Below are 22,591 nucleotides of genomic sequence, written 5' to 3' on the forward strand. Positions count from 1 at the left end.
GAGTCCTCAGGGTATTCTTGTTTACCAGAGAGGAGATCCGGTACAAGAATCTAGTTCGTTGGTTGACTTTTTTTATTACATTGGATGCCATTTTGTCACAGGAAAGATTTGCCTCTAGGATGGAACCCAGGTAGGTAATTTCGTCTTTCCTTGTGACAATATTGTCACCCACTGTAACTGAGAAGCCGTCGGTCTTGCTGAGTTTGTTATTTGAACCGAAGAGAATGGACTCTGTTTTGCCCATGTGTAATGATAGTTTGTTATCAGCGAGCCATATGCAGATTTTGCCTAGTTCCGTGCTGAGGGTTTTTTCAACCTGCAATTTGTTCTTGTCAGAGACCAGCAGGGCTGAGTCGTCCGCAAACAGGAACAAGTTGCAGTCACAGGCTGACGACATGTCATTTGCATAAATTAGGAAGAGTAGCGGTCCTAGTATGCTTCCTTGTGGAACACCACAGCTCACTGTGAGGGGGGGGGATAGAGTACCGTTTACCTCTACCATCTGTTCTCTCCCCTCCAGGTAGGATTGCATCCAGCTCACTGATAGGCTATCAAAACCAATTGCTTTTAGCTTGTCCATTAGAATGGAGTGATTGACAGTGTCGAAGGCCTTTTGTAGGTCCAGCATGACCATGCCGCAGTATTTGCCAGCGTCCACCTCTTGTTTGATGTGGTCGTTCAAATAGAGGAGGCATGTGTCAGTAGAGTGGGACGTTCTGAAGCCAGATTGGAATTCGTAGATTAGGTTTTTTTCCGCCAGGTACTTTTCGACCTGTTCGTAGACTATTTTCTCCATGACTTTCGAGATGGAGGTAAGAATAGAAACAGGGCGGTAGTTGCCTGGGTCTAATTTGCTGCCCTTTTTGTGTAGAGGGGTCACTCTCGCAATTTTGAAGTCCTTGGGGACGTGCCCCTGTTTTATAGAGAGGTTTATTATGTGTGTGATGACTGGGGTGATGGCGGCTGCTGCGTCTCTGAGGAATTTGGAGGGGATGTTGTCATGGCCAGTGGCCTTGTTAGGTTGGAGGGCGCTCAATTTTTTGAGTACCTCATCGGTTGTTACCATTTCAAGTTTGAAGTCGTCTTTGTGGACCCCTAGGTTTTTGTAGTATGCTACTATGTGTTCTACCCCATAATGCCCTGAGTGGGAGGGTAGTTTGTTTACCAGTGTTGTGGCTATGTTTGTGAAGAAGATGTTTAAGTAATTGGCTACATCCAGCTTGTCTGTGATGAGCGTGTTGTCCGTCTTTATGTTTATGTTTGAGAATCTGGTTTTAAGTTTTTTACTGCAGCCTAGTTGATTATTGAGTAATTTCCAAAGTTCGCGGGGTTTGTTTTTGTTTTCCTCAGTTTTGTCGTTGATGAAATTTCTTTTTGCGGTTCTGATCATGGTGTTTACGTCATTTCTTAGTCTGTTTCTTTGGATTTTTAGTTCAACCACGTGGGCTTGGAGTTCACTGTTTGAGCTTTTGGAAAGCTTTGTCTGACTTTTATGAAGTTCAGAGCATTTTTTGTAGCTGGCAAACCAGTTGCAGCAGGTGGGGGATAAACCAATGCTGGAGAGCCTCCTCAGAAGGGTCTTGTGGTCAACTGAATCGAATGCCTTGGCTAAGTCTATAAAGCTGGCAACGCAGACCTGCCTGCCTGTTGTCCAGGTCAGTGATGATGTCGTCAAGGACCTTAAGGGTGGCTGTGATGCATCCATGGCCAGAACGGAACCCAGATTGAAGATCGGACAGAATATGATTTGTGTTGAGGAAATTATCCATTATTAGATTAGATTAGATTAGATTAAAATGTATTGTCGTCATTATTCAGCACATGTACAGTACAACGAAAAGAAGTTTGGCATCCAACCAGAGTAAAAGTGCGATAGTAATATACAATGTACAGATGATTAAACTGGGTATAAAATATATACATTAGTACTTCTGAGTATAGTGCTAATAAGGTGTATGTACAGAGTTGTAGTATTATTAATATGTACAGTGATACAGGTATAAAGACATTATGGTAGTAGTCACCTGGAGGGGAGAGAACAGATGGTGGAGGTAAATAGGTACTCTACCCCCCCCCCCCCCCCCCCTCACAGTGAGCTGTGGTGTTCCACAAGGAAGCATACTAGGACCGCTACTGTTCCTAATTTATGCAAATGACATGTCGTCAGCTTGTGACTGCAACTTGTTCCTGTTTGCGGACGACTCAGCCCTGCTGGTCTCTGACAAGAACAAGTTGCAGGTTGAAAAAACCCTCAGCTCGGAACTAGGCAAAATCTGCATATGGCTCGCTGATAACAAACTATCATTACACATGGGCAAAACAGAGTCCATTCTCTTCGGTTCAAATAACAAACTCAGCAAGACAGACGGCTTCTCAGTTACAGTGGGTGACAACATTGTCACAAGGAAAGATGAAATTACCTACCTGGGTTCCATCCTAGAGGCAAATCTTTCCTGTGACAAAACTAGATTATTGTACCGGATCTCCTCTCTGGTAAACAAGAACACCCTGAAGACTCTGGCAGGAGCACTCATTCAAGGGTACTACGACTATGCCTGCACCTCATGGTACCAAAGCACCTCAAAGGCTATAAAAACAAGATTACAAACATCACAAAACAAACTGGTCAGACTACTACTTGACCTTACCCCTAGAACCCACCTCACCCCTGCCCACTTTGACAACCTAGGATGGCTTGCCTTAGAGTATACGACAGATTACAGCAACTTGCAATGGGCCTGGTCTACAAGATACACTATACGACTAAGGTACCCATGTATATGTCAAAATACTTCCCAAAGGTCAGTGAATACCACGACCACAACACCAGAGGAAGCTCAACAAATCATGTTAAACCCGATTCGGCTCAAACAAGGGACTAAACATGTTTCGCAATTATGCCACATCAATGTGGAACGCCCTACCCAAAGCTGTAAAGGAATGTGAATCCCTACCCACATTCAAAACCGCTCTTAAAGAGCACCTACGGGAGGCTGCAATTCGAAACTAATATACTGGCCTACTTTGTTTAAGCTTTCATTTTGTAAAAAGGCAGTGCTTGGACATTTTAAATATACATTTGAAAGATGTTTATGTAAAAGATTCGTGACAATAGACCAACTAAACTAAAACCATGTTGAGGCCAAAGGCCAGTTTTCCTGTTAAACCATCAGATCTCATCTATTAGATTAGATTAGATTATTTATTTAATTTAACCTTTATTTAGCCAGATAAAACATTAAGAACAGGTTTCTTATTTACAATGTCGATCTGGTCCAAGAGGCCCCAACAGGAGTAGTACAAATATACACACACACATACACATACACATACACACCAATAACAAAATAAAAACACAGTTAAGTGAGTTCCTGTAGCCTATAAATGGAGAATTTATGATTATAATAGTAATAATAATAATATAATAATAATAATAATAATAATAATAATAATAATAATAATAATAATAATAATAATAATAATAATAATAATAATAATAATAATAATAATAATAATAATAATAATAATAATAATAATAATAATAATAATAATAATAATAATAATAATAGCTCTTATACTTTGGGTGAAGTTCCTGATGAATTTATGATGAATTGAAAATGGGGGACCCTGATGTAAACAAGACAAAAGTCATTCTCTGGTCTGCATCCCCTTAACAATTGTATTGAGCTGTACTGTACTGTAGTCTACTATGTACCCATTCTGCAATCTGTTAATAAACTTTTCAATCAATCAATCAATCAAGCAGCCGGAGGTACGTTCGCAATTTAAATGATGGACAGAAACCTTTTCCAATCACTGAGGGGTTACCGCCCTTTACTCTACTGTGATTGGTTACTCACGTTGGTATATAATAAATGATCACTCCCTGCTTGTTCTTAACTTCTTTCACGTGAGGAGACCCTACCTCGCAGTCGCAGGTAAGCGGATGGCCCAGCTCTGTCAAAAGATTATGATTTGCTCTAAAATAAAAGTTATACCTAGCCTAGGATACCCTAAGCCTAATGGTAAATTCTGTACCATTGACTCATGTTAGCAGTGTTGCAGTGGTGGTACCAGTACCACTCGGTACCACGCCGTCCTAGCAGTTCGCTGAGCAGAAGTGCGCGCACACAAAAAATGCGTTCACAGCTTTCACTCTACTGTCGCGCCGTGTGCCAAGTACCCGGTGTTCTACTACTCTGCTGAGAACTGCTGCCGTAGCGCGAATCGCCTATATCTTTGGACAGCTGGGTGACGTCACCCTATAGTTCACTCCGAATTTCAACAGGTGTAGTACCGACATTTTATCATCTACAAATACATTCGGCTGCAAAGCCAATTACATGCAAATATTTACATGCGTATAGGTATACAGTTCAAAAGGTGCAATGAAAAACATATGTTTAAGATATATCAACAAGACGTTCGTCAGCAAGGTGGCAGAATATTGTAGAGAACGATTGTGGGTCATGCGCAAGTGCAGGAGCGCTGGCAGCAGAATTCAGCAGGTAGTAGAATTTCGCAGAACACCTGTTCGTATCACCTAGTCTTTGCATAACAAAGAAAGAAGTGCAAGACCAAAATACAAGCCCTGTGGGGGGTTTGCTTGAGCTGGTCTGTGCACACGCGACGGAACATGTTTGTTTGATTGATAACTTTATTAACGGATTGCAGAATGGGTACAATTGTTAAGGGGATGCAGACCAGAGAGACTTTAGTCTTGTTTAGTCTTGTTTACATCAGGGTCCCCCATTTTCAATTCATCGTAACATATATGACATACAGATAGACGGTACTGCTACATCTATACATTTATGACATACCAGATTTGCAAATACAGTACCGTTTGTGATACGAAAAGAGTCCAGAGAAAAAGTATATACATTTGACGTAGAAACTGTACATTGGAGGGGGGGTGGGGTGTACTGTACAATACATTGGAGGTAGGAGGGGGGGGGGGTGGGACACTGTACAACTGTACAAGCAAAACTGTACATTTGAATATTGACAAGACCATACTTGGTAATTGTTACTGTACATTGGAGGGTGTTGTGTTGGGACATTTACAGGGGCCAGTTTCGAATTGCAGTCTCCCGTAGGTGTTTTTTGAGTTTTTGAAAGTGGGTACTGTAGTGTTCACATTCCTTTACAGCTTTGGGTAGGGCGTTCCACATTGATGTGGCATAATTGCTAAACGTGTTTAGTCCCTTGTTTGAACCGAATCTGGGTTTAACATGATTTGTGGAGCTCCCTCTGGTGTTGTGATCGTGGTATTCACTGACCTTTGGGAAGTATTTTGACATGTACATGGGTACCTTGGTCGTGTAGTGTATCTTGTAGACCAGGCCCATTGCAAGTTGCTGTACTCTGTCGTAGAGCTGCCGCGATTACCGCATTACCGCGGTATCGCTGTTACATCACGGCCACCGCAGAGTAGGCAGAATACCGCGTCACCGCTGTTTTTTATAATAATAATAATAATTTACCCTCCTCTCGTTGGGCTTGCGGCTCTGCAGATATACCCTACTCGTCTATCGAGGTTCCAAGCGACCCTATTGGGTACCAGAAAAGTCACGTGAAACATTGCAGACCACTGATTGGTCAGAAGAGAGACGCATCACACGTTTTTACGTCCTGAATGTCAGTTCATCACAACAGCTAATAACGTTAGCTTTAACTCTCCGCCGGAGTGGACTATCATCGCTCTTCAGGAGTACTAAACGAGACATAATGATTTTACTGTCTGCAACGAATGTTATAATAAAAGCCCTTCGTTCTATACACTTGTCTGATTGAAAACTTTATTAACAGACCGCAGAATGGGACAACTCGGCACGCTCTGAGCAAAGAAAGGAACTGAGATATGAATAGAGTATTGCTTGCTATGGTCCGGTAAATACGCTGATGTTATTGAACGCATAACTATATAATGTCAATGCCACAAAACGAATGCCTTTATTATAAAGTAGTAACTTTATAGTAATAATAATAAGAAAGGGTCGGGGGGGTGCCCGCGACACCGAGTGAACTGCGCATCCGTGTTTCACTTTCAATAACTAATGCGTGCTTGCCGAATCCCAAACAATATTCATGCTGCAAAGTCATCCTCTAAAGATAGACATTTAGACTAGAGGCAGGCTATATGCTATAAAGAGTAGACTACTACTACTACTAAAAAAAAAAAATGCATTCAAACTTTTTTTAATTTTGTGTGCGTGCGGTAAAAACCGCGGCGGTAGGAAATATTTTGCAAATTTGTGCGATAAGGAAATAATCAATACCGCGGCAGCTCTACTCTGTCGTCTACTCTAAGCCATCCTAGGTTGTCAAAGTGGGCAGGGGTGAGGTGGGTTCTAGGAGTAAGGTCAAGCAGTAGTCTGACCAGTTTGTTTTGAGATGTTTGTAATTTTGTTTTTAGCGCCTTTGAGGTGCTTTGGTACCATGAGGTGCAAGCATAGTCGTAGTACCCCTGAATGAGTGCTCCTGCCAGAGTCTTCAGGGTATTCTTGTTTACCAGTGAGGAGATCCGGTACAAGAATCGAGTTCTTTGGTTGACTTTTTTTTATTACATTGGATGCCATTTTGTCAGGAAAGATTTGCCTCTAGGATGGAACCCAGGTAGGTAATATCTTCTTTCCTTGTGACAATATTGTCACCCACTGTAACTGAGAAGCCGTCTGTCTTGCTGAGTCGAAAAGAACGAAGAGAATGGACTCTGTTTTGCCCATGTGTAATGATAGTTTGTCATCAGCGAGCCATATGCAGATTTTGCCTAGTTCTGAGCTGAGGGTTTTTTCAACCTGTAACTTGTAGCTGTCAGAGACCAGCAGGGCTGAGTCGTCCGCAAACAGGAACAAGTTGCAGTCACAAGCTGACGACATGTCGTCAATTTGGTTTGCAGTCTGACTGAATTGGCTACCTGGTATAATATGATTTGTAGATGCATACAGATTTAAACAAAATTGAGCCAATCGGAGGCGCCAAATATCATGGAAGAGGGAATTTTTTTCCTACCGCGCCGCCGCCAAGCAGTCTCGGGACGTGCAGCTGGAGGATATTGGGCGAGTGACATCTGAGAGGTCTGTCCGCCACGTGGCACGGGGTAACAAAATAGTTGTGTAGAATAATTAAAAACTGCGTGTGGGGCGCCCTCGTGGCGCATACCATAGTGCCTCGCACACCTATGCGGCCGACCCGGGTTTGATCCCAGCTCCCGTCGTTATTTGTCGCATGTCCTCCCCACCTCTCCTCCTGTTCGCCCTCCTCTGTCGGTCCTACGTGACCAATAAAGCTGTAAAAATGCTAAAAAATAAATGTATAAAAAAAAAACTTTAGTTTCACCACGGACGGTCATCACAACTCTGCTTGTTTACTGATGTCACTCACAGCCACCACGCTGCGTGCACTCGCTGCTATACCAATTAGCTAACAATAGCGTCGGTTAAATGGAAGGAGTAAAATGGACGCGGGCCCTAATCCGGCCACCGCGGTTTTCTCGGATGAAAGGATGAGCAGCACCACCCAACAAAAGAACGTGTCGAGTGGAAGTTTGAAGATAGCGGTGTTTCAAGAGACTGGCTAGGCTACTGGGGGCTGTAGTGGTGAGTTAACTTGTTCCGTGTTTCTGCAACTATGTCAAAAAGAAACAAACAACACGTTTGTCATTGTCGTGTTACTTCACAGTAGAATACGTGAATCCCCTGCTGTGGTTGTGAGTATACGTTTATTAGCTTAACTCTGTAGCAACATCACACAGGTATATCTGTAGACTGTCTCCTCCCCACCGTATGTATATTTTTTCTCGCACCCACCCACCCCTTCATGTACAGTCCCCTCCCCATCATATTTCGGGATCTATGGGTAACATTACTGTATATTTGCATATTGTATATGTAACATTACTATATTCATGTATGTCCCTATGCCATAAATGTCATGATGTCAATGTCATAAATGTCACTATGAATTGAAAATGGGGGACCCTGATGTAAACAAGACAAACGTCTTTCTCTGGTCTGCATCCCCTTAACAATTGTGTGTATTGAGCCGTACTGTATTGTACCCATTCTGCAATCTGTTAAATATTGATTGAACATTTTATTAACAGATTGCAGAATGGGTACAATACAGTATGGCTCAATACACGCGTGTTAAGGGGATGCAGACCAGAGAAAGATGTTTGTCTTGTTTACATCATCAGGGTCCCCAATTTTCAATTCATAGTGACATTTATGACATAAATGACATCATAACATTTATGGCATAGGGACATGCATGACTTACAGGTATTTTTTTTTAATCCACTTTTTCTCCCATTTTCTATATTTTCTCATCCCAATTTCGTATCATCCAATTCAACCCTCCCCTGTCACGAACGCCGTTTCTTGCCTCCCACAAGCCGGCTGCAATGTGGACTAAGTCATGATCCATGATCCCTGATCCACTCATTTGTCACCTCCCGGTTGGACTATTGTAATGGAGTCCTGTTCGTGGTACTCAGCAAAGCCCTGGACAGGCTCCAGTATGTCCAGAACTCAGCTGCCAGGGTTCTCACTCACACCAAGCCCTGGCAGCACATCACCCCCACCCTCATCCATCTCCACTGGCTTCCAGTCAGGTTCCGCATCACCTTCAAACTCCTGCTCCTCACCTACAAATCCCTCCATGCCCTCGCCCCCCGGTACCTGTCTGATCTCCTCCACCAGTACACTCCATCCCGGAACCTACGATCCTCTGATCTAGGTCTCCTCTCCATCCCTCGCACCAGGTTACGGACTTTTGGGGACAGAGCCTTCAGCGTGGCGTCCCCTACCCTCTGGAACTCTCTCCCCCCCCGAAATCCGCAACGCCCCAACCCTGGACACCTTCAAATCCGCTCTAAAAACACACCTCTTCACCAAGGCTTTCCCCATCAGTTAGTTTTAGATTAAATTAGGTCCATTATCCCCTACTTTCCCTCATCCCCTCTTCCCCCTCCCCCCCTACTTTCCTTGCCCTATTTTTTGTCCTGATTGTAAAGCGACCTTGGGTTCTATGAAAGGTGCTATATAAATTTGATTTATTATTATTATTATACATAGCACAAGTACTTGAGGTAACAGCAGTCGCATCTTTTCACCTGCGCAGCTCGATCTCTCAGTGGCGAGGAGTAACGCGTGGGAGGCTCACGCTGCCCCTGACACTTCCTGATTCTACTGCGCAGGCGCACCAACCGACCTGTAGGAGTCGCTGTCCACAACGCCCGATCCCCACCCATCAGTTTCCCACCCCCTAATACGGCCAATGTGTATTAGTATGAACGACCAGCTAAACTGAAAGCAATGTGGAGCGCTGGGCTCGAACAGGCAAGCCCAGCGTCTCCGTCATTCGTGGCGAGCGCCTTGCCCACTACGCCACGTAGCCGCCCCACATGACTTACAGGTATGTAGTACTGTTACATTTGTCACATATGCGATATGCAAATATACAGTACTAACGGTAAATATATACATATGATGAGGAGGAGACTGTACATTAGGAGGGGGTGGGTGGTAAAAAATATATACAAACTGTGGGGAAGAGACTGTCCGTTGTTGTGGCATAATTGTGAAACGTGTTTAGTCCCTTGTTTGTATGATAACAAGCCGTTTAGTTCATGGTTCAAAGTAATGGGAAAAGGGTGCTAGCTCGCCATCAATCAGAAGCTAGCCACAAGACTTGCATTCACGCTCTCCAGCACACAGCCTCCCTGCCTGGCACAACAACCACAACAGTAGGATCTATAGTCACAGTCAGGACAGTAGGCTCTACAAGTAGGCTCCCTTAAAACGCTAACTCTATAAAAAAAACAGTAGAGGTTAAAATAAGAATATGACTTGGCCTGAAAAAAATAGTTTTTTGCTTTAATCCCTGCACCACGCAGTAATCACTCAGCGACTCGCGCAGGACGCTGCACGCTCCGGAGGCTCGCTCCGCGGTTGGCCGAGTGACATCTGCGAGGTCTGAGATGTCTGTCCGCCACATGGCAGGGTAACAATAGTTGTGTAAAATAATTAAAAACTGCGGTGTGTTTTGGTTTCACGACAGTCGAATTTTTTGCAGCCTCGCGCGTCAACTCTGCTTGTTTACCGACGTCAGCCACCACACGCTTAATAGCTGCTTGCACTCGCGTCGGTTAAATGGAAGGAGTAAAGCCGGCCACTAAAAATAAACCCCATCGCGGTTTTCTCAGATGAAAAGGATGGCACCACCCAACAAAGTTTCGAGAGGAATGGAAGTTTGAAGATAGCAGTGTTTCAAGAGACTGGCTTGTCTACTGGGGGCTGTTAGTGGTGCATTTTGTAATCTTATAATGTCATGGTGTTACTTTCTTGCAGATAACCTCGTCTTTAAACCAGCTACTTAAGCGATCCTTGGAAGCACTGCAAAGATGCCCAGGGGCAGGAAAGACTGGGTCACGTGGAAGTCCAACTATTTTCAAAAAATTATCGTAAGTATAATTTACACACTTGAGGGGAAATTTGCACTTAGAATTTATGCCATACCTGCTTTGACAACCAACGCCAAACAAACTTTTTTCACATCCTCTTTAAAGAGTTTGCCTCAAGAGTGCAGGATAAGTTACAGAGCAGCTTGTTCGGTGCTGTGCTGTCGTTCCCCCTGCAAACAAACCTGTTTCCTTCTATCCCTGTCTGCCTGCATCTCACGACAGGCAGGGACGCAGGTCTCAAACACTTGAATGTACTGAGTGCACACTCGAGCTTTAATAATAAAAAAAATTGTCACAATACCAATATTTTGACTTCAATACAAAGTTTACCATCACGATATTCTCCATACTTGAAACTGATCATACAGATTCTATACTTGACCTAATGGTTGATCACGTTTTAAAATTCTGAGCTACATTTTCAGTGGGTGTACCATTTTGCTGGCCATCTGTCTGACACTATTTAGAGACCTTAGTTTTAGAAGTCTCATGCACCTCTTGAATTGTAGCTGGTCTAATTTAAAAATAATAATGATTCAATCGGACTCCTCAAATAGCTAGCTAAAAACATTTGTTTTGGTATTAAAATTATTTTAATATGCTTGTTAGGGTTGTCACGATACTATACCAATATGAACTTCGATACTATACTTATACCGTGCAACCCTAATGCTTGTAACGTCTTTGAATGTGCCGATATCTCTTCCCGTTCTGTTTACAGCAACTGCTGGATGATTACCCAAAATAGTTTTCAGGTTTATCTTTTATAATGAACCAACTGAGTGTGTAAATCACTAATGGAACAAAAACAACAAACTGTGTGCGCGCTTGTGTAGTGCTCCTTGAATGAGATCACCACAACACACACACCATTGCATTAATCCAGGAGGACAAGAAACAATGCATACTTGTTTCACAATGAAAAGTGCTTTATAAATAAAATGAATTATTATTGTAAATAACCCCATGAAAGGTTTATTTTTATGGGTAATTACCTGCTTCATATTTGTGATGTTACTGGTTTCAGGGTGTGCCTAACGTGATCAATGTCTTGGGCCATTTATAGAGATCTATGCCAATTAATGTTTTATGTATATCCGGGACTTTATTTTGATAAGAATTGAGAGGCCTACTACGGTATTAGTTATGTTACCTTTATTTTGAAAACCGTGTTGCAACGCAACCTTGTTTAAGTTTGCGCTTTTGACAGTGAAATGTTCAGTTCAACTTAGCTCGAAGGAATCAAAAAGGTTTAATTGACCCGTATGAGGCCATAACTCTTACGGTGGGACTTTGATTGTTTATAGAAGAATGTAATACTATGCAAAACTAGAAATAAACAGTTGATTTGACCAGCAGTAAGTTGCAAGCCACTTTCATACGGGGAACCGTGACAATTATTAGTATCTTATTTGCATATTGTCTCTATTAGATAGGTTGATACTTTATTGATCCCCGGAGGGAAATTTAAGTAGACTGTATTGAAACGTCCTAATAGTGGGCTACTCGCCTAATGCATGGCTGAACGTTAGAAGTGTGTCCCCGTCAATCATCACTGCCAGATCCAACTTAATTTAATTCAATTGACCAAGGCACCCCCCATGGCACCTGACTCATTACAGAAAAATAACCTGTTTTGCAACATGTCAGAACTTAATCTATAAACGAAACGCACCATAATCCTGTTTGTAGCATATTTAAAACCGATACATGAGTCACTATTTTCAGAATTAAATGCCACTCCTGTTAACTCCATTGGCACAGTGCTGTAGTGTGGAGATGGATCTAGCAATGTGAGACTGCTGTGTTAGATTCTGCTTGTTAATCGTGGACTTTAGTGGCCAAACTAGCATCTGATGCTGTGGAGAGCTGAACGGATCCCAGACCGTCGTAGTCTTCACTCGTAGACCTAGTCGGTCTTCTTCATTGTCTGTGATCATTTGGAACAAAACACTAATGCACCTTGTGCTCGGCAACAAGTTGTGAAACCGTATTTGTGACGTAAATAGTATACACTCAGTATAGCATTCAATTTGATATGCCGTTTTAAATGAACTGATAGTCAAAATGAGTTTATAAGCCGAATAAACAAAGTATTTTCACCCCATATCAAATGCCATTATTGGTGCTTTCCTCGTTCATAAAATGTTCAAGTAGTTTGTTTATGTAGCAGGACAAGTTACAGAGCAGCTTGTTCGGTGCTGTGCTGTCGTTCCCCCTGCAAACAACAAAACTGTTACTTATATGCACCGAAGATTATCTGCCGAAAATGGTCAAAAAGGCTCTTTCGGCTGAAAGGGTTTTAGCACCGAAAATATGTTCTTGTGATGACGTAATCAAAACGCGCAACGTGTAACGTGAGCAGCTTGGCAGCTCTTCCTGCGTTCTGCAGCCTGTGATAACTAACTCCTCTTGGGAGTCGCGCTGTTTCTATGTAAACTTCGCGAGCACGCCCCAAAGGCGATAGCGAGGGGGCGGCGTACGCGTGTAGGTCAGTGGCCAATCAGAGCGCAAAACGGGATCCCGGAAACACAACTGCGTTGGTAAAAGCATACACGCGGCAGGGACGCGTGTATCCTTTCGGCAACTGGCTTGTCCTTCCGCGTTGCTCTGATTGGCCAGCGATCTACGCTAGTTTCGCCCCTACGCCGGTATGAGCATGAGCTCGCACACACGCAGGTTTTAATAATAATAATAATAATGCGAGAGCCCTCGCACACACACGCAGGTTTTAATAATAATAATAATAATGCGAGAGCCCTCGCACACACACGCAGGTTTTAATAATAATAATGAGAGCCCTCGCACACACGCAGGTTTTAATAATAATAATAATGCGAGAGCCCTCGCACACACGCAGGTTTTGCCCCCACGCCAATAATAATAATAATGCGAGAGCCCTCGCACACACGCTGAAATGGGTATCGCAGAACATGCCATATTAGCATGATAATACCTACCTGCATCAATATGCGCCGCACTATATACTGCAACGCCTAACTAACGTAATGTAATGTAAATTATGCATTCGTCACTCAGTTTTAACATCGATGCACTTGGCTCAACTCGTTCGTCAGCTATGGTCACAAGTTCAAATAACTTAGTTCAATTTATTTAAATTTTTTTTACGTTTAATTAATTTATCATCTCTATATTAACGTAACTAGCTATTCATATCAATTGAAATAACGTATTGTATTGTTTTCATCTCTCTATATTAACGTGATTCCATCAACACTGGCTGAATAATGAAGCCCAAAGTCGCGTCACACACAAGAGCATATTACCTATGTGTTGATGGAATCACGTTAATCCCTAGTTACTTACTATCCCTGTCTGCCTGCATCCCACAGCAGGCAGGGACGCTAGTTTCAGACGGCTTCACATGGTCACTCTATGCTAGAATTATAATTTTGAATGTTGCCTGTGGCTGAATATCTGTTGTGTTCCCAGGCTTCTGCCCCACATCAAAGGAAACGTGGGCTTTGTCTTCACCAAGGAGGATCTGGCTGAGGTCCGAGATCTGCTGCTGGCCAACAAGGTGAGTCCAGAGACTCCAAGTCCTCGCTGCCTGTATGAGCTGCACAAAGGGCCACATTGGCCGCTTTACTTACTGCACTACCTTTTGGAGACTGCAGCTGCAGCAGCACCACTGGGCCGGTAGCTTGGCGGTGCATCATGTGTAGATCACACTAGATTTGAGCAACTTCAACTAAGCATTTCCTGGTTGAGATCGGAGTGCTAAAATGGGCAATAGCGAACTTTAAATACTTAACCTTCAAAATATGAGATTGTTATGATTGCTTAATATTGATGTAACTAAGATTTGCGGTTTAAATTTATTAGTTGGTATTTCAACTACAATTCAAGGTTCACTGGCATTTATGGCATCTTTTCGCTCCAGCCCCACGCAGTCTGAGACCATGAACCTGACGTCTTGACCAATCGCCATACACTTGCATCACTCGTGTCTGTGGTGGGATCGGCCCTGCCCTCGGATGAGGGCTGAAATTCCAGAAAAACATGCTCCTCTCAGGGCTGTACAGTGCGACATATATATCGCACATGCTACAGCAACAGCGGTCTGTGCGATGAATGGATTTACTTCAGTAGCACTGGTGCGATAGGCATTCGGTTCATATCGATACTCTTATTTTGAAAATCCTGTTGCGGGTCTCATTTCCTTGCATCACTCGTGTCTGTGGTGGGATCGGCCCTGCCCTCGGATGAGGGCTGAAATTCCAGAAAAACATGCTCCTCTCAGGGCTGTACAGTGCGACATATATATCGCACATGCTACAGCAACAGCGGTCTGTGCGATGAATGGATTTACTTCAGTAGCACTGGTGCGATAGGCATTCGGTTCATATCGATACTCTTATTTTGAAAATCCTGTTGCGGGTCTCATTTCCGCCTAAGCGCAGCTCCAGCTATAATATCTATGACTCCGGCAGCTAGCAACGCTTAGTTCGAGCCCCCCCCCCCCCCCATGTACAGTGCAGGATAGTTACAGGGCAGCTTGTGTGGTGCTGTGCTGTCGTTCCCCCTGCAAACAACAAACCTGTTTCCTTCTATCCCTGTCTGCCTGCATCCCACGGCAGGCAGGGACGCAGGTCTCAAACACTACTACACAGGCTTAAAAGAATATGTGCACATCTGTTCTGGTAATTGACTCACATTGTAGATTACCCATTAAAGGGATGGTTCCGATTTTTGGAACCCTTGCCCATAAATGGCCCACGTATGGGTCTCATTGCTATAGATATGAATCTGTACGTAAAGAGCAAGTTTCACTTACCAATAGGTTCATGTGCCTATTGATAATGGTAGCTTGCAAACTAACTAGGCGTTTATTATTGAAGATGTGATCCACTAGAATGTCGAGACCAGTGTTTTTGTTGTTGAAGATGTGATCAGGATGTGGAGACCAGTGTCTGACCTGTCTTGTCCCTGCAGGGTGTGAGGAAAGTCCTGGCTGTCGCCCTGGAGACTGACTACTCTTCCCCCTGGCAGACCAGGTATGACCTGACATCTATATTGTGGTATATTTAGAATCTGAGTAACTGTATTGTGAGACTTGTCAAGAGTTTGCCTCAGAGTGCAGGATAAGTTACAGAGCAGCTTGTTTGGTGCTGTGCTGTCGTTCCCCCTGCAAACAACAAACCTGTTTCCTTCTATCCCTGTCTGCCTGCATCCCACAGCAGGCAGGGACGCAGGTCTCAAACACGACAATCAGTCAGGCTTTCTAGACGGTTATGGAGCTAATCTAGCTTCCCTCTATAGACCACATGTGCCAGGAAAATGGTTGATTAAATGCAGATCCCTTTAAAAATGTTTAGCCCCCCTAAAATGGGGTCGCTTGTCTGAAGGTAACGTGTGACACAAACTAGGTAAAATGTTCTGTAGGATGCAATTGAGTATCTGGATGGTATAACTCATGTCTTTCTCACCTTCCCCTCCCCCAGAGCGACGTGGCTCTGTATCAGGTTGGGGGACAAGGTGGGCGCCAGCGAGGCCACACTCCTCAACATCTCGCCCTTCTCCGTCGGCCTGAACATCCTGCAGGTGTATGATAATGGTAGTGTCTACAGCCCTGAGGTGCTCGACATCACCGAGGCTGCCCTGCGCGCCAGGTTCCTCCAGGTGAGTGTCACCCCCCCCCCCCCCCCCCCCCCCCCAAATGTACAGTGCAGGATAGTTACAGGGCAGCTTGTTCGGTGTTGTGCTGTCGTTCCCCCTGCAAACAACAAACCTGTTTCCTTCTATCCCTGTCTGCCTGCATCCCACGGCAGGCAGGGACGCAGGTCTCAAACACTACTACACAGGCTTAAAAGAATATGTGCACATCTGTTCTGGTAATTGGCTCACATTGTAGATTACCCATTAAAGGGATGGTTCCGATTTTTGGAACCCTTGCCCATAAATGGCCCACGTATGGGTCTCATTGCTATAGATATGAATCTGTACGTAAGAGCAAGTTTCACTTACCAACAGGTTCATGTGCCTATTGATAATGGTAGCTTGCAAACTAACTAGGCGTTTATTATTGACGATGTGATCCACTAGAATGTGGAGACCAGTGTTTTTGTTGTTGAAGATGTGATCAGGATGTGGAGACCAGTGTCTGACCTGTCTTGTCCCTGCAGGGTGTGAGGAAAGTCCTGGCTGTCGCCCTGGAGACTGACTACTCCTTCCCCCTGGCAGACCAGGTATGACCCGACATCTATATTGTGGTATATTTAGAATCTGAGTAACTGTATTGTGATACTTGTCAAGAGTTTGCCTCAGAGTGCAGGACAAGTTACAGGGCAGCTTTGTTCGGTGCTGTGCTGTCGTTCCCCCTGCAAACAACAAACCTGTTTCCTTCTATCCCTGTCTGCCTGCATCTCACGACAGGCAGGGACGCAGGTCTCAAACACGACAATCAGTCAGGCTTTCTAGACGGTGATGGAGCTAATCTAGCTTCCCTCTATAGACCACATGTGCCAGGAAAATGGTTGACTAATGCAGATCCCTTTAAAAATGTTTAGCCCCCCTAAAATGGGGTAGATTGTCTGAAGGTAACGTGTGACACAAACTAGGTAAAATGTTCTGTAGGATGCAATTGAGTATCTGGGTGGTATAACTCGTGTCTTTCTCGCCTTCCCCTCCCCCAGAGCGACGTGGCTCTGATCAGGACGGGGGACAAGGTGGGCGCCAGCGAGGCCCGCGGGCTCCTCAACATCTCCCCTGCGGCAGCAGAGACCACAGAGTAATCCGAGGAGGACATGATCTTCGCCCTCTTCGACGAAGACCCCCTGTGCCAAATCCACCGCTCCGCCCTCTGCAACTAACGCGCCACGGTGAACACGACTGTTAATGCAGAATCTAGCAGAAGTCTGGCTTTCAATAAACGACATCCAAACGTGTCAATTTGCCTCTGTTCACTGTTTGTGTTTCACTTGATTCCTAATATGGTTATTTCATTGTTGTGGAGCCACATTAAATGTTTGCTGAAAAAGAAATGTATTGCCCAAGTAAAGCTAAAAGTATTATAAGCCATTATTCTTAGTTTCTGGTCAGTTTGGACTCTACTGAGAACAAGGAAACTAGGAAGGATGTAATGGCTTCATGCGTGGATGTATATTGGTGCAGTTTGGCCAACAGTTGAATGTCATCAGCCATTTAGTTATGACCGTCATTTAAACGGTTTATGTCTGAATCATCTGCAATTGGTTTCATTGTCAACTAGCTAACTGTTCATAATGGGTCCTCTGCTTGTATATTTAGATTTTAATGCATGCTGGCACCCATATATATCTGGCACCAACTGAGTGTAGATTTATTGTCCTTTAATTTTGCACTCATGACATTAGTTGCTTGCCGTTTAATCAACATCGAAAGACCCCCCCACTTCCTCCCAGACACCCATTCCAAGAGCCTGTTCGCTTTCCAGGTCTCTCTCTGTCTCTCTCTCACAGCTTGGAATGATGGAATCATCCATGATTAATTAACTTTGACTTGAATGAATGCCCATTCTTTCTCTAGAACAATATTATGCACTATTCTACTAGGGTTAATAAGTTATAATTAAGATGTCAATTGTATAAGATTTATTTAGGATAACTAAAGACAGGACTTTACTAAAGGTTGACACTCACAGTAATTTCTTCCAGAACAAGCTTAAAATAGCAAAGGATATAGATCATTTGTTTGTCTATCGTGTCTGTTTGACTCTCCTCTCACACCTTTGTAAAACACTCATGAGACCAAAAAAATGCCTTTGAAAACAATATGTAAAGATATATAAGATGTATATATAATTATACAAACCCAGAGACGGTGGACAGACTTGTCTTTCTTGCCTGCAACTTAAAGTAATGGCTTTGCTTGTCCAAATGACGATAGGCCTACTGACCAAATTGAGATGTATTTTTCTCTTGTTTGCTTTATAATGTAAAATATAGTTTGACACAGTCTGTACACAGTAGGCTGTGTGCTAGCAGAGCTAGTCTCCAGTCACGGTGCACATGTGCGGTGGTTTGTCCACCAAAAAAACACCAAAAGATGGAAAAGAAACTAGCGGAGCCAAAACTGTTCAACTCCCCTGGAGCCACAGCCAGCAGAGAAGCCGGTTTACTTTCGCTTTCAAACCAGCTGCAGCCTGAGAACTGGAGTGTGAGGGGCTGTAACACTAAAGATGGCGGCAACGACAAAGAATTGCTGCAAAATAAACATACATCTGTTGTTTAAAAAAATATATATAGATTTTTTTTAATACTTATAACAATATAGATAATTATGGATATTGCGTGATATGATATTATTGATATCGTTATCGCGATATCATTTTTGGCCATATTGCCCACGCCCAGCCCTACAAGTGGTTATAGTGTAACAGAGTATTTTCTGTTTCCCAAATAATAGATTCTTATCAAACTGGTGAACTACACGCCTGTAGCCCCTAAAGCTGCTAAAATAAATTTTGTTCACTGTTTTGTTTCTAGAAGTAGAGCAGGTTGGAAACCCTAAGTATTACTCTCCCCAAAACCAAGACTTCTCCCCAAGCAGGAAAAATGTATGAATAACGCATACCTACTCCCATTATGGGCGGTAAGTGTGTACACAAAGTTAAAACGCAGATATACACGTTCTCTCCAAGTAGATACTGTTTTTTTTTGGGTCATCAATGAATAATTTTTTTTACATGTATTAACTCTAGAATTGCCACAGTTATCTACAATAGCAATGATAAAGAAGTGCCAACCACATATTATTATAATAATTCATCCAGTTTTCTTTTAAGTGTTTTGGTTAATCAGAGTGTTTACCAATCGTATATTATCATTTTTGTTCCAAGTGTTCCAAGACGCTCAAAACACGTCTAAGCTTAGACGTCTACCAAACTTTAACTTTTTACCCCACTTTAGACTGAATTTAGCCCTAGACGGCTATGGGCCATTTAGACGTCTTTTAAATGTCTATTCAACGTAAAATTGCTCAGAGGGAGTCCATGATGAGAGGTGTTCTTGACGATGCTGCGTGCCTTCCTCAGACACTGTTCATGATGGATAGACTCACAGAGTGTTGTACCAGTGATGCGTTTATGATGTACCAGTGAAGCTCTGCAGTGCTTTCCGGTCTGAGGCAGTGCAATTGCTGTACCAGACTGTGATGCAGTTGGTGAGTACGCTTTCTACTGTTGTGTTGTCTGCCAACATGATAATGGTGTAGGTGCCATGTATAGGAGTGCAGTTGTGGGTGAAGAGGGAGCGGGCATGATGGAGGGGGTTTTAAAGCACACTGGGACAACTGACTGGGCTACTATAGTGACGATGTCAGTTAAGACCTCGTCAGCTGCTCAGCACAGTTCTTGAGCACATGGCTGGGGTGTGCTCAAGATCTGTTCATCCACGGCTTCTGACTGGGGAATGTAGTGATCTGTTTAAGGGTGGCGACACTGTCCACGTTGGAGTTGATGTAATCCACAACAGAGGAGGTGTAGGAGTCAATGTCAGTGTGGGAGTCCAGGGTGGCCTGGGTGGCAAACATATTCCAGTCCGTGTGTTGAAACCGGTGCTGCAGCTCACCACAGAGTCTGTCCCCTCAGGCCATATTCTGACTGTTCTAACTCAGGGCTTCACATGTTTGATGAGTGGGGTGTACTTGGGTAGAGGGAACAGAGAGAGGTGGTCTGATTGTCCCAGGTGGGGGAGGGGAACAGCTTTGTATGCATCCATAGTGTTGGAGTAAACATGGTCTAATATTTTGTCTCCTCTAGTAATAATAATAATAACTTTATTTGTATAGCACCTTTCATACATGGGATTGCAGTTCAAAGTGCTTTATATCAGTAAGAAATAAGACATAAAATAAGTGTAAAACAAGCAGCAAGAGCAACGCATAAAGTGGGATAAAATAATGCAGATATATTAATCAAATCATATCAGAACCTCACGTTCCAATAGGCTTCTTGAATTTCTGTAATCTGTTACGAAACATGGTCCTAGTATGCACCCAGCGGATAGTGGGGCGTAGAAATAAATGTAAAAATAATAGCAAGGGTAAAATGAGCAGACATAAAATTACAGTTTTTCACATTAGGATCTAACATCCCAACAGGCCACTTTGTTTATGGTTTGATTCAGTTTTAGTAGAACAGAAAAGACATGAATGATGAAATGAGCACATAAAGTGCAGACATACTATAAAATCACAGTTTTTTTTTTTACAGTGCAATAAAATAGTTCTGGATTACTGTTCAAAGTCATCTTTACCTTCTGTTTGGTATCCACAGTTTAAAACCTGACAGTCTTCAGTTTAAAACCTGACACCTTCTAGTGGGGCACAGTCTTTAGGTTGGAGTGATTAAAATCCCCTGCAACAATAAAGGCTGCCTCTGGTGTGAGTTCTGTTGTTTGCTGATGGCAGCATAAAGTTCCTTCATTGCTACCTTCGAATTAGCATCCGGTGGTATGTAGGCCGCAGTCACAATGGTGGTAGGTGGTTGTGGAATGGTTTGATTGATTGATTGAAAACTTTATTAACAGATTGCAGAATGGGTACAATACAGTACAGCTCAATACAAACTTAAGAGGATGAAGACCAGAGAAATACTTTTGTCTTGTTTACATAAGGGTCCTCCATTTTCAATTCATCAAGACATTTATGACATGATACAAGACATACAAATATACGGTACTGTGTAAGAAAGAGGGGACGGGATTTTGACATTTACCGGGGCCAGTTTCTAATTGCAGCCACCCGTAGGTGCTCTTTGAGAGCGGTTTTGAAGGAGGGTAGGGATTCACATTCCTTTACAGCTGTGGGTAGGGCGTTCCACATTATTGTGGCATAATTGCGAAAACGTGTTTAGTCCCTTGTTTGAGCCGCACCTGGGTTGAATGTGATTTGTGGAGCTCCCTCTGGTGATGTGGTCATGGACTTCACTGACCTTTGGGAAGTATTTTGACATGTACATGGGTACCTTATTCGTGTAGTGTATCTTGTAGACCAGGCCCATTGCATGTTGCTGTACTCTGTCGTCTACTCTAAGCCATCCTAGATCTGGTCTACATTTAATCATGAGATATTCCACGTTAGCAGAGCAGTAACTCACAATTACGATGGGTATTATGTTATTATGGTTACTATAGTATTATGGTTAACAAGCAAGTCCTTTGCCATAATAACCCATGCATGGAAGAGTGAGTTACTACTGACTACTCAGCGCTGCTCTGTCGTAAATCCTGCCAAGCATTGATGGCTTTCAAAGATAAAGACAACTCTGAAGGTCACAAACGTCACACATTATATACATGCTAAGAGATATAATATGTGGCCAGATACTGACTTCTGTGTGTAAAGAGTACTTCTCTCCTCAGCTGAAATTCGGGAGCATGACACAGATCAATTATATATTTCACAAATTATGAATATAAACCTTCTATATACTATATACACACCTGCATAGCTCTGTATGATAGCATATACAATAAGTAAGGGATAATGTATAGCTACGAGGTCATTGTCGCAAAATAATTGACCGACACGGAGTTTAGAATACCGAGGCGCCTCGCCGAGGTGTTCTAAACGTAGTAGGCTATACATTATCCTGCTTATTACATGGCTAACTTACTAACAATATACCTAATTCATTTTACACCATCGACAAGACGAGATCAAATGCAGACGCAGTTGTTCTGTGGCTCCGCTGTCAGCCCAAATAAAGTTATTATTATTATCGCCGGCAGCCGGCAGGTGTGTCTGATTGCACTGATGCAGTGTGTGTCAGTGAGCTTGATTGCTCCAGCTGCGAACAGCGGTCATTATTGCTCGGTTGCCCCTGGCAGCGGTCAGTTATCGAGTAATAACGGACTGCTACTATGGGCAACCGAGCGCACAATCAAGCATTTCGGCAAATGTTAAAACGCCATGTAATAATGCTGTATATATATCAATCCACATCTGTCCTGCACATAATCATTTTACATATCTATAGATACTAGAATAACTAGATCTATATCTGTACATCTTTATACCTGTATCACTGTACATATTATACTACAACTCTGTACATACATCTGATTAGCACTACACTCAGTAGTACTCATTTGTATTTTTGTACCCAGTTTAATTAAAGGG

At 43.1% G+C, this 22,591-nt stretch overlaps 1 protein-coding gene across 1 annotated transcript in view; it reads left to right on the forward strand.

The window, feature by feature from the left end:
* Nucleotides 1–17,357, forward strand: part of LOC311230983 (large ribosomal subunit protein uL10-like) — a 30,116-nt gene extending 12,759 nt beyond the window's left edge. The window contains exons 2-7 of the mRNA XM_084317443.1: nt 10,356–10,468; nt 13,922–14,009; nt 15,425–15,486; nt 15,934–16,111; nt 16,615–16,677; nt 17,125–17,357. Of these exons, the coding sequence (XP_084173569.1) occupies nt 10,356–10,468; nt 13,922–14,009; nt 15,425–15,486; nt 15,934–16,111; nt 16,615–16,677; nt 17,125–17,223 (603 nt within the window). The 3' untranslated portion in view covers nt 17,224–17,357. The remainder of the gene's footprint in view (nt 1–10,355; nt 10,469–13,921; nt 14,010–15,424; nt 15,487–15,933; nt 16,112–16,614; nt 16,678–17,124) is intronic.
* Nucleotides 17,358–22,591: the final 5,234 nt, after the last annotated feature.

This window comes from Notolepis coatsorum (assembly GCF_963971535.1).
Source record: "Notolepis coatsorum genome assembly, chromosome: 6".
In the NCBI taxonomy this organism is placed as follows: Eukaryota; Metazoa; Chordata; class Actinopteri; order Aulopiformes; family Paralepididae; genus Notolepis; species Notolepis coatsorum.